Raw genomic sequence first — 14,978 nt, forward strand, 5'->3', positions numbered from 1 at the left:
CACAGACTGTTTGCTATGGGGCTACGACCCACCCCGCTCTGCACCAGGTGCAAGAGAGATCATGGGGATTTGATTCATCTATTGTGGAGATGCCCGAAGCTTCACCCGTATTGGGTAGGCGTTGTGGATACCATTAACAGGGTGTTCCTGATAACGCTACCGGTTGACCCAAAACACTGCCTGCTACTTATACTGGAGGAACTGGAGTGGGAGGAGAGCACTAGAGTTGCGGTCATTAGGTCCCTGTTTCTGGCCCGCAAACTTATAATGACTCATTGGATAGCGGAGGAGCCCCCCAGCATGAGGGAATGGATCAACCTAATGGGAGAAATGCTACGCAAAGAGAAAGTGATATACCAACATAGAGGCTGCTCTCAGAAGTTTGAGAAGCTGTGGGGTCGGTGGCTAGATGTACCGGGCTTGGCACCGGTGGATCTGGTCACAGGTAGGATACTCGGTTAGAGCACTCCAACTTGATTACTACACTGTTAATGTGGTCGGGACTAGGGACGGGAGAAGCAGATATGGGGAGGGGGGGAGGCAGGGGCGGGAGGGGACCGGATTCTGTTATATTAATGTTTGATATATTGCGAAGGCTTACCACGACTGAAATGTGTAATGGATTGCTGTCTATTGATTTTGGATTGGATGTACTCTCGATGTTTGTAAAATTTTTTTTTTTCTGGTGCTTTAATAAAAGTTTGTTTTGGATAAAAAAAAAGAGTTGGGGGCAAAAACAATGTAGATATAAGGGGGTTATTAAAGCAATTCTGTTGGCCAGTTGGTTTGCCCTACATGGGCAAAACACAATATTTTTAAAGTTTATATCATTGCATGAAAGTGAGAAATTTCTTTTTTTTTCTCTACAATTCAGAGTGTAAAATTGTAGTTCCACTTATAGTAAAATTATAGGTAGCTTTCACCATTCTTGAAACCCCCCAATATTAAAATAAAATTGGATCCCCAAACGAGACTGATGGCTGGATGCTTCTATGGAACAAATGCAACCTTGGTCGGAGCGGAGGTGGGGGTTGTGCGTGTGTGTGCGGTGCTTCCATTTATCTAACAGGTCAGGTACGCGCCTGGCAAGTCCCGTAATTGCATCACCATCACGGATCCATCACTGCTTCTCAAATCTGAGCTCATGAGACCGTCCTCCAGTGGAATGGGGCTATTGAAAGTGACACGATCACTAAATCATAAGTCTCTTAAGGAGAAACTGCCAGCCATACTTAATAACAAGAGTTTTGCTCTACACAGCCAATGTCTACAAGTACAGACATTGATTCTATATTTATTCTCTGCCGTAACTGCGGTTTAAAAAAAATAAAAAACAAAAACGGAATTCTCTCGTCAAAGTGACTGAGATGTTAAAATGCCAGCGAGAACACGATCTCTTCATTAGGAGCAGAATGGCCTCCCCAGTTGCTGCCAACAGTAGGTACATTTTGCTAGAAAGAATTGTTATTACAAGTCAGAAGTGCAATGTGCAGATTTGAGAGTCTTTGTCTGCGGTAGTCAGCGGTCTCATGGAGTGATCGTTGATCTCCCTCTTGGAGGGAAGAGTTTGATGAGGGAGGCAGCATAAGCACAGCTTTGTGCCATGTATACAAATGCTTCATTGGCTTCTTCTGTACATATGTTCTTTGAACAAGCCCGTTTGCAGACCCAGCAGGGCAGTAAGGCATTATAGTCACTTTAAAGATCTCTGTTTATGGTAAATCACATGATCAGGTCTTGGGAACAGTTAAGAGATTTGCAATAAGCAGTTTATTGTGGATAAAGGAGGAAAGGAACAATGGAGACACTACTTTATGTCAGCCAATCTGATGTTCCCTCTTATTCAAACCTGTACTAGAAATCTATGACAGTTATAATCCGATTGATGTCACGAGTTCTCTTCCTCCTTCAGCTGAATACTGCAGGGATTAGCACCACGTAATAATGTGGAATTGCTCTGTATAGAATTCTTCTTCGAGTCTAGGGCAGACTGATAACACGCTTAGGTCCTAGCCCCCCCGGGGTCACAGAAAGTTGGAGGAGGGTGCCAATGATGGTTTTCTGCACAACCGTCAGGTCAGCAGTCTTTCCCATGATTGCGATTCCTACTGTACCAGACTGAGAGACCATTTAAAGGCAGGTGTTAGGGCTTAACCACTTCCCGACCGCCGCATGTATATGTACGTTCACAGAATGGCACGTACAGGCAGATGGGCGTACATGTACGTCCATGCCTTTCCGCGGGTCGGGGGTCCGATCGGGACCCCCCCTGCTACATGCGACGGTCGAATTCCCGCGGGGAGCGACCTGGGACGACGGCGCGGCTATTTGTTTATAGCCGCTCCATCGCGATCGCTCCCCGGAGCTGAAGAACGGGGAGAGCCGTATGTAGACACGGCTTCCCCGTGCTTCACTGTGGTGGCTGCATCGTTCGAGTGATCCCTTTTATAGGGAGACTCGATCGATGACGTCAGTCCTACAGCCACACCCCCCTACAGTTGTAAACACACACTAGGTGAAACATAACCCCTTCAGCGCCCCCTGTGGTTGACTCCCAAACTGCAACTGTCATTTTCACAATAAACAATGCAATTTAAATGCATTTTTTGCTGTGAAAATGACAATGGTCCCAAAAATGTGTCAAAATTGTCCGAAGTGTCCGCCATAATGTCGCAGTCACGAAAAAAAACGCTGATCGCCGCCATTAGTAGTAAAAAAAAATAATAATAAAAATGCAATAAAACTATCCCCTATTTTGTAAACGCTATAAATGTTGCGCAAACCAATCGATAAACGCTTATTGCGATTTTTTTTTCCAAAAATAGGTAGAAGAATACGTATCGGCCTAAACTGAGGAAAAAAAAATTATATATGTTTTTGGGGGATGTTTTTATTATAGCAAAAAATATTGAATTTTTTTCAAAATTGTCGCTCTATTTTTGTTTATAGCGCAAAAAATAAAAAACGCAGAGGTGATCAAAAACCACCAAAAGAAAGCTCTATTTGTGGGGAAAAAAATACGCCAATTTTGTTTAGGAGCCACGTCGCACGACAGCGCAATTGTCTGTTAAAGCGACGCAGTGCAGAATCGCAAAACCTGGCCTGGGCATTTAGCAACGAAATGGTCCGGGGCTTAAGTGGTTAATTAGCCAATTAGAGAGGGACACTTTCAGCCTAGAATATTGCACCATTTCACAATATTCTAAATTTTTTGAGATTGTGGTTTTGGGGTTTTCATGAGCTACAAGTCTTAATCATCACAATTATGACAAATCAAGGCTTGAACTATCTTGCTTTGCATGTAATGAGTCTATCTCATATATAAGTTTTACCTTTTAACCACTTAAGACCCGGACCAAAATGCAGGTAAAAGACCAGGCCCCTTTTTGCGATTCGGCACTGTGTCGCTTTAACCGACAATTATACGGTTGTGCGACGTGGCTTCCAAACAAAATTGGCGTCCTTTTTTTCCCACAAATAGAGCTTTCTTTTAGTGGTATTTGATCACCTCTGCGGTTTTTATTTTTTGCACTATAAACAAAAATAGAGCGACAATTTTGAAAAAAATGCAATATTTTTTACTTGTTTCTATAATAAATATCCCCCAAAAATATATAAAAAATATTTTTTTTCCTCAGTTTAGGCCGATACGCATTCTTCTACCAATTTTTGGTAAAAAAAATAAAAAAATCGCAATAAGCGTTTATCGATTGTTTGCACAAAATGTATAGTGTTTACAAAAAATAGGGGATGGTTTTATTGCATTTTTATTTTTATTTTATTTTTTACTACTAATGGCGGCGATCTGCGATTTTTTTTGTGACTGCGACATTATGGCGGACACTTCGGACAATTTTGACACAGCCTTAATGCAATGAAAAATACATAGGTGCCCTGGATGACCTTGTCATCTAAAAAAGAGCTAATAACCTGGCTGTGGAAGTGATTGATGCCAATCTTCTATCCCACATGTCAAACACAAAGCCCATGGCTTAATCCAGCCCACCAGGCCATTTCATGTGGCCCTCACACCTCTCCTGCAGCTCCACTCCCATATTGTCTTAGCAGTCGGCAGCAGAGAGGACAACAGTTCTCCTCCAGACCCTACACTTTCTGCTTCCCAGCAGCAGCACAAGGTAAGTAGGGGTGCACTGTGATGTAAGAGGGCTCTTGACATCTGATGTAAGAGGGGGTGGGGTGCTGTTGACTTCTAGTCTTACAGATAGAACTTGCCCTTTGGGGGCAACCATAATGCTGATGCAGCCCGTGATGAGATAAAGTTTGAAACCCCTGCTCTATCCCATCTAACCGTACCTGTTGGTGGATTCAGGCTGCAGTAGGAGTACACAGGGTGATAAGAGCAAGAGACTACCCCTCTGAAGCCGTTGTCCTTTGTTTATATGTGAGTGCAATTACATTCTTCAGATCCACAAAAATAAAAATTTTGGGTGGATCTCCGCTTTAAGCTTTAGTCACCTTTGGTGAAAGTTGAATGAAAGTGGGAAGTCTGATAATTGAACAAGAAGCTTTTCATGACGTTTTTTTTAATCTTTACACGATTTATATATGGACTGAATTTTATACATTTATGTGGAGCACAAACATTTTACTAATCACTATAATTTGATACTCAGGTTCTTTTGCAATACATATGGAGTGCACATTTATTCACATTACTGTTTTTGCATGATTTAAAAAAAATATTGTAAGTATAGAGGTGTGTAAAAGCAACGCTAAAAAATAGGATTTTCAAAAAAGCACTACACCATTAAAAATGAGAAGTACAGCTAAAGCTCGTTTGGCTGTACTTCTCTTGTGGATCCCAGGAGTGCAGTTCATTTTAACCACTTAAGCCCCGGACCAATATGCTGCTAAATGCCCAAAGGCGTTTTTACAATTCGGCACTGCGTCGCTTTAACTGACAATTGCGCGATGTGGCTCCCAAACAAAATTAACGTCACTTTTTTCCCACAAATAGAGCTTTATTTTGGTGGTATTTGATCACCTCTGCGGTTTTTATTTTTTGCGCTATAAACAAAAATAGAGCGACAATTTTGAAAAAAATGCAATATTTTTTACTTTTTGCTGTAATAAATATCCCGCAAAAACATACATAACATTTGTTTCCCCTCAGCTAAGGCCGATACGTATTCTTCTACCTATTTTTGGTAAAAAAAAAATCACAATAAGCGTTTATCGATTGGTTTGCGCAAAATTTATAGCGTTTACAAAATAGGGGATAGTTTTATTTTTATTTAATTTTTTTACTACTAATGGCGGCGATCAGCGATTTTTTTCATGACTGCGACATTATGGCGGACACTTCGAACAATTTTGACACATTTTTGGGACCATTGTCATTTTCACAGCAAAAAATGCATTTAAATTGCATTCTTTATTGTGAAAATGACAGTTGCAGTTTGGGAGTTAACCACAGGGGGCGCTGTAGGAGTTAGGGTTCACCTAGTGTGTGTTTACAACTGTAGGGGGGTGTGGCTGTAGGACTGACGTAATCGAGTCTCCCTATAAAAGGGATCACTCGATCGATGCAGCCGTCACAGTGAAGCACGGGGAAGCCGTGTTTACATACGGCTCTCCCAGTTCTTCAGCTCTAGGGAGCGATCGCGAGGGGGCGGCTAAAAACAAATAGCCGCGCCGTCATCCCGGATCGCCCCCCGCGGGTATCCGACCGCCGCATGTAGTGGGGGGGTCCCGGTCGGACCCCCGACCCGCGGAAAGGCAGGGACGTACATGTACGCCCATATGCCTGTATGTGCCATTCTGTGGACGTACATATACATGCAGCGGTTGGCAAGCGGTTAAGCAGACAGCAGGCTGAAGCCGGCTGACGTCACAGAGGCAGCCCAGGCTCGGACAAGATCGCGACTATGAAGAAGTTAGGATCAGCTCGCATGCCTGGACCAGCACCTGCTGAGAGCCTGGGGGCAAAACAGAGGGCAGTTCTTTGCTTCTCCGTTCAGGGAGCTGCGAGTACAGAGCGATTGGCAGTGTTAAATCACTCAGTTCTCAGTGTTAGAGATGGCGATGGACAGGGCCGATGCTGCATCCTGTCAGGGGAGGTTGCTAAAATAGATTAACAGAGAGCTGGCCCTGTTACAAAACACCTCTGAGAGTCTCTGCCTATGATGAGAGAAGGTGTGTGCTTTTCCTCCAACCAGCGATTTTAGCGATTTTAGCTATCTTGCCTGTATACCCAGACATCACACTCTGGTGTTAAACAGGAAGAGAAAATTTCCTAATACAATCTGAACTTTCTAAACAGAATATAAATGTGAAGACAGCAGATAAACCTGTAAAACCTATTTAGGGAGATTTGGTTCATCCCTCTGTATCATCCGAGGCTGCCCACTTCACTGGGTGTATGGGAGGGTTTACATCCACTTTAAAGTAGCAATAGAATCAGATTTAACCATTTAGCTACCAAGCCCGGCATTCTCTTTTTAAACTCAGGTGGCCAGACCATTTTTGCAATTTTTCTCATTTTTTTCCCTTACAGCTTTCAGAGTTTGTTAGAGACCATCAAACCACACATTTTTTTTATAAAAAAATTTTAAGCAATATTTTCTCAAAAATCACCTTTCACACTAAGGCGCTGGAAAACTGACCAAAAAATGCTTAGAGATTTTGAAGAGTTAGCGGTGCGCTTTTGTGAAGGTCACGCAACTCAAAAACTGCTTCAAAAAACACTTTGGAGAGGGGCGCTTTTGAGGTGCTTTTTATTTAGTGCTCCAAAGATGCCGCTTGCAGGACTTTTTTTTACCTCCCCACCAGCACACCACCCCAGTGTGAAAGTATCCATTGATTTTAATGGAAATAGATTTTCGTGAGCTTCTCAGGAGCTTTTTTTTATTTGTATTTATTTTTTTAAGAGAAAAAAGTGCTTAAATCATATTATGTGGACACAAGCACAACATAACTAACAACATTTCTAACTCTAAAATATTAATTTATACTGAGGTAAAGCAAAACTAAAAAGGAAAATTTTATACTCACCTTTCACCCTCCAATGGTCATTTCCCTCAATGGCATCTTCTCCTGAGTGCCCGTTTTCGACCATCTTCATTGGCTGGCATGCGCAGTTCAGTTTACATGCCACTGCAAACAGACAGGTAAGTGTATTTTACTGCAGAAGAAAATTACATGTCTTCTGCAATAAAAAAAAAAACTGCCTGCTCTCAGTGTACAAAAATTAAAACAAATATTTGTAAAATTGTAATTGTACCTTTTTGCAAATGGTGAAAATAGAAGGTACACAAACCTGTAAAGCTAAATATCTGAAGGATATTTTTTTTTTTACTTACAACTTTCAGAGTTTGTAAAAGACCCCTCAAACACACACACACACACAAACACACGCAGAAGGACTAGTAGATTACTCAGGAGATCCTATTGGTACTGGGAGGTACATTGTAATTATTAAATATGCTTACAGACGCCTGTATATTACATGCACATAAATTGACTACAAAATAGGAGATCAGGTTACAACATTATAGTAAACTTAAAAGGGGTTGTAAAGGCCCAATTTTTTCCCTAAATAGCTTCCTTTACCTAAGTGCATTCCTCCTTCACTTACCTCATCCTTCCATTTTGTTTTTCTTCTGAGAAATCCTCACTTCCTGTTCTTCTGTCTGTAACTACACACAGTAATGCAAGGCTTTCGCCCTGGTGTGGAGAAAGCCTCTTGAGGGGGGAGGGGGTGAGCAGGAGTGTCAGGATGCCCACCAACACACAGCTCCTTTCTCTATCTGTAGAGAGTGTCCTGACACTCCTGCTCACCCCCTCCCCCCTCAAGAGGCTTTCTCCACACCAGGGAGAAAGCCTCGCATTGTTCTGTTTAGTTACAGACAGAAGAACAGGAAGTGAGGATTTCTCAGAAGAAATAAGGACATTTAAAAGCAAAATGGAAGGATGAGGTAAGTGAAGGAGGACTGCACTAAGGTAATTTATTTTCAATGGTTACTATGCAGAGCTGCACCAGATTTTACACTCTTCAGTTTTAGTAAATCAACTGTTCCCTTATGGATGGGCACAGAGCATTTCCTGTGTTCCTTCAGGGGGTCAGTAAACATGCTCATACCCGCTGACAGGTGACAGGGAGAGAACCTGACACAGGTGGGGAAAGCCACCCAGTGATTGAAGGTCACAAGGGGGTTTGTGGAGGAACAGAATTGCTAAAGCAACCATGAACTTATTTATTGCAAGATCGAGAATAAAGCCGACGTATGGGATGAGCTGGCCAGCTGGAAGCGGGTTCTGTGCCGTTGTAGCCCTCTTATGGTATAGGCAGGGATAGGGTTAAAAAGAGAAATCTATTCAAGTACGTAATCTTAAAAAGGAAAAGTCCAGCCTGAGCTTTTTAGGCTGGACTTCTCCTAAAGCCTCGTACACACGATCGGATTATCCGACGGGAATCGTGTGATGACAGGCTGTCGTCGGAAAATCCGACCGTTTCTAGGCTCCATTGGATAATTGTCGGATTTTCCGGACAAATGTGGGATAGCATACTCCCTGGCGGTATGATTATGTCAGATTTTAGGTGCTGAAAGCGGTACCATTATTTTGCATGGAAATTTGGCGTTTTATATTGTAGGCCTGTAATTCTTAGGAATAACTCACTTAAATCTGTCCAAACAAGAGTCTAGTAGACATCCCGGGTATAATAAAGTTTGAAAAAATCATAAATTATAATATAATAAATAAATATAACAAATAATAATGCAATTATAAAAAAATATATTCAATAATGTAATCAAATCAAAAACACTGAAATTTGCTCAGTTGCAGAATTGTCGCTGTCATTACTTTCAGTGTTTGATGACGAATTTCCCCACAAATCGCTATCGCACAATTCTGCAAGTGATTATAATTTATTATCGCTGTTTTTTTTTAGCTGGTCTAAAACCACTTTTGACATAAAGGGACACTTTTTGGTTGCTATGGACAATCTCCAGTTTCCAGGCAGAAAGAACAGTTTTTATTATATAAAAAAGTGCATGCAGGACACTGTACAGACCACTAGGGACAAAGGGGGTGTGTAATTATTTCATACAGTACTGTAATCTATAAGATTACTGTATGTGTATTGTGTTTTTACTTTTTTGAATTTGGCGCATATCTCCGCCCCGTGCATCGTAATGTCGCAGGGAACGGAGCTCGGTGGCACTCGGCACTGTGTGAATCGAGCGAGGAGACACAGCTCGATCACACAGCGGGGAGGCATCGCAGGATCCAGGGACAAGGTAAGTAACCTCTGCCTGTGGATACTGCGATACGATCCCGAGTCTGGCTCGGGGATACCGCAATTGGTGCTGAAATTCCACCTCGACTCGGGAATACCGCTCAGGGGGTTAAAATTGTCCACCATCAATTGTGTGTTGTCGGATTATCCGATCGTGTGTACAAAACTCTAAAGTACAAACGCGCATGCTCAGAAGCAATGCTCACCATAACCCAACATTAGCAGAAGTTGCCAAAAGGGTGGCGCTAAAGAGCTGAAAAACCATGTAGTTTTGTGTTTTCCTTTCAGACAAAAGTCCTACGCTTTGTCCGATGAAAATCCGATCGTGTGTATGAGGCTTAACAGGCACAAGAGTGCAATTCATTTTGCCATCAGTCGAGGCAGCGCGTCATCCCGACTTCCAAGTCTGGATCCGCCAGCTGCCTTGACTAATGGCAGTCTCAGAAAGCTGCGGAGACAGCCTCTCCTTGCCCCTCCACAGCTCAAAGTTCCAATAAGCGTGGAGGAGCAGAGAGGAGAGACACTGACTGACAGTCAGCAGCTTTCCTCTCGGGGATCTGTGAGAACCGAGCCATCAGCAGTGTTCGGTGGCTCGGTTCTCAGTGCAGAGACGGCGTGGGAAAGATGCAGCATCGGTCTGACTCTCCACCCACCAAGGAAAGTATGAATAAAAAAATAAAAAAAATGGAAACCCATATTTCACTTTTAACTCAAAAAATAGCCAAGGCCTTATACAAACAGGCATTTTTGTATTAACCAAGAGTTTCAAGATGCATTCAGAAGGAGGAAGAATGGCACATAACAAGGCAGGATAACTATCTACCAGAGGGGGGGGGGGGGGTAAGACACAAGCTGGAGGAAGAAAAGCGGACAGGCTCAGCTCCTATTTGTGTACAGGTCATGTGCTTCTTGTATTAGGCACAGTACTTACATATTCCATTGTGCTGCAGAATGCTTAAAGGGGTTGTAAAGGAAAATTTATTTTTTTCATAATAAGCATCCTTTACCTGCAGACATTCCTCTTTTCACTTCCTCATTGTTTGTTTTTGCTCAGAAGTTGCTCCATTTCTTCTCTGTTCTGTTCACTTCCTGATTTTACCGACCACCGTGATGGGAGGCTTTACTGCGGTGGTCAGCAACGTGCTCGCCCCCTCCTGGGAACTACATCTGTGTGGCAGGACGCTCTCTACGTGTTAGAGACTTCAAGGAGGTGTGAATTACTGGGCGTGCCGCAATGCATACTAGGAAATGTAGTTCTTACATGAATGAACGCCGCAAACCAGGAAGTGAATGAGAGAACAGAAACTAGAACGCCGGAGGTGATATAGATGAAGGAATTTAATAGGTATTTACTAGTTTTTTAACAGAATCATTACACTATTCTGTCCGTCTACCTGGCAGACATTAATTTTAGGCAAAACATTTTTTTCCTTTAATGACCACACAGCAATAAAGCAGACCTCACTTCCCGCAGAAGGTCTTCATAAAGAGCACTAGCCATATTAAAAAAGAAATAAAACACAAACACAGTTTTGGAGCTCATTCACACGGGGCACATCAATGCGTACACCCATGTGATGCTCGTCTCTGCCCGCATGGGATGCATAGGTCTTCTGTGTACCCACATGCAGGCATTTCCATTCATGTCGATTGGGATGCAGCGGCTGCGCAGACATAGCTGCTAGTCCCAATCTGACATCTGTGCCGTCGGTGGTGTTTGTCCCAAAAAGCAGACAGTATACATCTGGGGACACGCACCCGCAGGGATGTCAAATTGGGACCATCGGCTGTGTCTGTGCATCTGCTGCATCCCATTTGACAAGAATAGGACTACCCGCTCATGGATGCATATTGCCCCTTTGCATCTTGTGCGGGCAAAAATTGAGTTTGCACTGGTTTGATTTATAAAAAAAAAAAAAAAAAAAAAAATCACTGGATACAGTTCATGTATACCCAAGAACAAAAATGTAATACTGCAACTTGCCGTCCTTTGATGTATTGTCTGGATTATTTTTTTCCCCCCTCACCTGTGATCAACACACATCCTGCCCTGAATGACAACACTCACGCAGAAAGTGTGCTCAGACTCTCCATAGCATAGTAGGTGGTGTTTTGTAGTTCACATAGGTGACTTAGGCTGGGCTGCTTTGGATAATGGTGCATTGCACAAGAACTCACAAGCTCAATTGATTTCGGATCAGATTATAACAGATATAAAACTTTTGCTCTTTTCCTTAAAGGAGTTCTCTGACCTAAAACGTTTAACCCCCGCTGTGCCCGGGCTGTAAAACTATACAAAATAAACTTTCACTTACCTGCCTACGATCCGCCGTTGTTCCGATATCGCCGTCCCGTTCTCCGGTCCCGGTCTCTTCCGCTTCCTGTGTGTCGGTGACTCATAGTGCGCTCAGCCTATCAGCGGCCGCGACGGGACATTGCTGCGGCCGCTGATAGGCTGAGCGCACTATGAGTCACCGACACACAGGAAGCGGAAGAGACCGGGACCGGAGAACGGGACGGCGATATCGGAACAACGGGGGATCGTAGGCAGGTAAGTGAAAGTTTATTTTGTATAGTTTTACAGCCCGGGCACAGCGGGGGTTAAAAGTTTTAGGTCAGAGAACTCCTTTAACCACTTGCCGACCAGCCGCCGCAGTTATACGATGGCAGGTCGGCTCCCCTGCGCGTGAGCCCGTAGCTATACGTCGGTTCTCTACGCAGCCACGATCGCCGCTGGGCACCCGCGATTGCTCGTTACAGAGCGAGGACCGGGAGCTGTGTGTGTAAACACACAGCTCCCGGTCCTGTCAGGGGAGAAATGCCTGACCGTCTGTTCATACAATGTATGAACAGAAGATCAGTCATTTCCCCTAGTGAGACCAACCCCCCCTACAGTTAGAACACACCCAGGGAACATACCTAACCCCTTCCCCGCCCCCTAGTGTTAACCCCTTCCCTGCCAGTGGCATTTTTATAGTAATCCAATGCATTTTTATAGCACTGATCGCTATAAAAATGCCAATGGTCCCAAAAATGTGTCAAGTGTCCGCCATAATGTCGCAGTACCGAAAAAAAAAAAAAAATCACTGATCGCCGCCATTACTAGTAAAAAAAAAAATATTAATAAAAATGCCATAAAACGACCCCCCATTTTGTAAACGCTATAACTTTTGCGCAAACCAATCAATAAACGTTTATTGCGATTTTGTTTTACGAAATATATGTAGAAGAATACGTATCGGCCTAAACTGAGGAAAAAAAATGTTTTTTTTTTATATATTTTTGGGGGATATTTATTGTAGCAAAAAGTAAAAAAATATTAATTTTTTTCAAAATTATCGCTCTATTTTTGTTTATAGCGAAAAAACTACCGCAGAGGTGATCAAATACCACCAAAAGAAAGCTCTACTTGTGGGGAAAAAAAAAAGGACGCCAATTTTGTTTGGGAGCCACGTCGAGCGACCGCGCAATTGTCAGTTAAAGCGACTCAGTGCCGAATCACAAAAAGTGCTCTGGTCTTTGACCAGCAATATGGTCTGGGGGTTAAGTGGTTAAATACGCACCGCTTTCCTTCTCCATTACCGTACAATGACTGAATTACATCTTCCACATAGCAAAGCGCTGAAGTCTTACAGAACAAGGAAACACTTACCGAGTTTGGCTATGCCCTCTATAGCGCAGAGTGTAGGCTGCAGGGTGCCGCTCTGAGCCGCTCCTTCACACGGTCTCTGGCTGGCTTTACTCTCCGCAGAGGATGAAGCTTCACATATCAGCTTGCGGCTGGGAATAGCTGGAAAGATACAAATCCACAGAATAAAAACATTCACACATCCTAAGCAACAAAGATACATTTACAGCAGACACCAAAAAAAAAACTGTTTTGGCACAGAGCAGCCCAGATCCTCTTCTTCTAAGGTCCCTCGCCGACACTCCTCACCCCTCCCGCCGAATGCCCCGGCAGCAAGCAGCTTGCTATGGGGCACCCGAGCCCAGACGTTGCTATGTGTGTCCATTCAGCCACACAGCCACGGCCCACCCCCTCTCTGTGCTCATTGGCTCACGCACTCACTGACTTTAATTGACAGCAGTGGGGGCCAGTGGTGCCCGCTGCTGTGTCTCAATCAGAAGGGAGAGTCCCAGAAAGCCGAGTCCCTCATGCAACATCTCTGGATCGAGATGGGGCTCAGGTAAGTATTAGGACGGGGTGATGCACACTGAAGGTTTTTTATTTTAATGCACAGAATGCATTACGATAAAAAAACGTTCTACCTTTACAACCACTTTAAGTTGATGACTTATCAGTATGGTGCTGCTCTTTTACTGCTCAATCATTCCATTCATTGGGGGTTAAGAGGTGTCTCCACAATATTTGTCAACTAACCGAGAAACTGGTGTCACTCTCTTGGCTGTGCTGTCCGACAAACATGTAATAATCATGAATACAGATGGAAGCAATTTTTAACCCTTTGACAATTAAGACAGTTCACATACAGTGGCCCGGATCCAGATACAATTGTGTATCGGCGGGCGTAACGTATCTCAGATACGTTACGCCGCCGTAACATATTGCGCAAGTTCCGTATTCAGAAAGAACTTGCACCCTAAGTTAAGGCGGCATAACGTATGTGGTCCGGCGTAAGCCCGCAGAATTCAAATTCTCCATACAGTGGGCGTGTTGTATGGTAATGAAGGCTGACCCCACGTAAATGACGTTTTTTGGCTAACGGCGCATGCGCCGTCCGTGAACGTATCCCAGTGCGCATGCTCCAAATTAACCCGCAAAAAGCCAATGCTTTTGACGTAAACTACGCCCAGCCCTATTCGCGAACGACTTACGCAAACGACGTAATCGACGGAAAATTCAACGCTGGCCCGACGTCCATACTTAACATAGGATACGCCTCATATAGCAGGGGTAACTTTACGCTGGAAAAAGCCCAACGTAAAAAAATGCGCCGGGCGGACGTACGTTTCTGAATCGGCGTATCTACCTAATTTGCATATTCCTCGCGTAAATCTACGGAAGCGCCACCTAGTGGCCAGCGTAAATATGCAGCCAAAGATACGACGGTGTAAGAGACTTACGCCGGTCTGATCTTAGTGAAATCTATGCGTAACTGATTCTATGAATCAGGCGCATAGATACGACCCCGCACACTCAGAGTTACGACGGCGTATCCTGAGATACGCTGTCGTAACTCCTATCTGAATCCGGGCCAGTATGTGTATTTCAACCATGTAATTAGGGGTTTCACTATATATTCTAGTTATCTAGGCATTTTATTATTATGCAGATCAATAGGAGTTCTTTAGGCTTTATAGCTTTGCACAATACGATCTATCTAATACGTTTTCAGCCAATGGGAGATGGAAGGGAAAGTGTTTAAGCAGCTTTACATTAGTGGAAGAAAATGCAAACTCAGTGTGGGGTAAACAGCGCTCACACCTCCTCACAAAATCTACTTGAACAGGAACACTGGTGATTGATTTAGCCATCTGAACAAGCCGTAACAAGTGAAAACTTCATAGCAAAAACAATCGGCAGCTGAAAATGTAGAATGTGGTTTATTGTCATGTACGGCCATGTAACGCGTTTCAGCCATTAGAGCTGTAAGATGACCTTGCACTGGGCGCCCACCACATCCCCACCTGGTTCTGCTCTACCCGATTGCTGCTTCACTGGTCAAGGGATTTGAAAACCCGTAGCCTAATCTCA

At 43.6% G+C, this 14,978-nt stretch overlaps 1 protein-coding gene across 1 annotated transcript in view; it reads right to left on the reverse strand.

Annotated features, from left to right (window-relative positions):
* The window catches only part of KCTD3 (potassium channel tetramerization domain containing 3), a 91,109-nt gene that overhangs the window by 49,070 nt on the left and 27,061 nt on the right, over positions 1-14,978 (reverse strand). Inside the window, exon 7 of the mRNA XM_040351448.1 lies at positions 12,915-13,052. Within this exon, the coding sequence (XP_040207382.1) occupies positions 12,915-13,052 (138 nt within the window). The remainder of the gene's footprint in view (positions 1-12,914; positions 13,053-14,978) is intronic.

Source organism: Rana temporaria, chromosome 4 (genome assembly GCF_905171775.1).
Source record: "Rana temporaria chromosome 4, aRanTem1.1, whole genome shotgun sequence".
Lineage (NCBI taxonomy): Eukaryota > Metazoa > Chordata > Amphibia > Anura > Ranidae > Rana > Rana temporaria.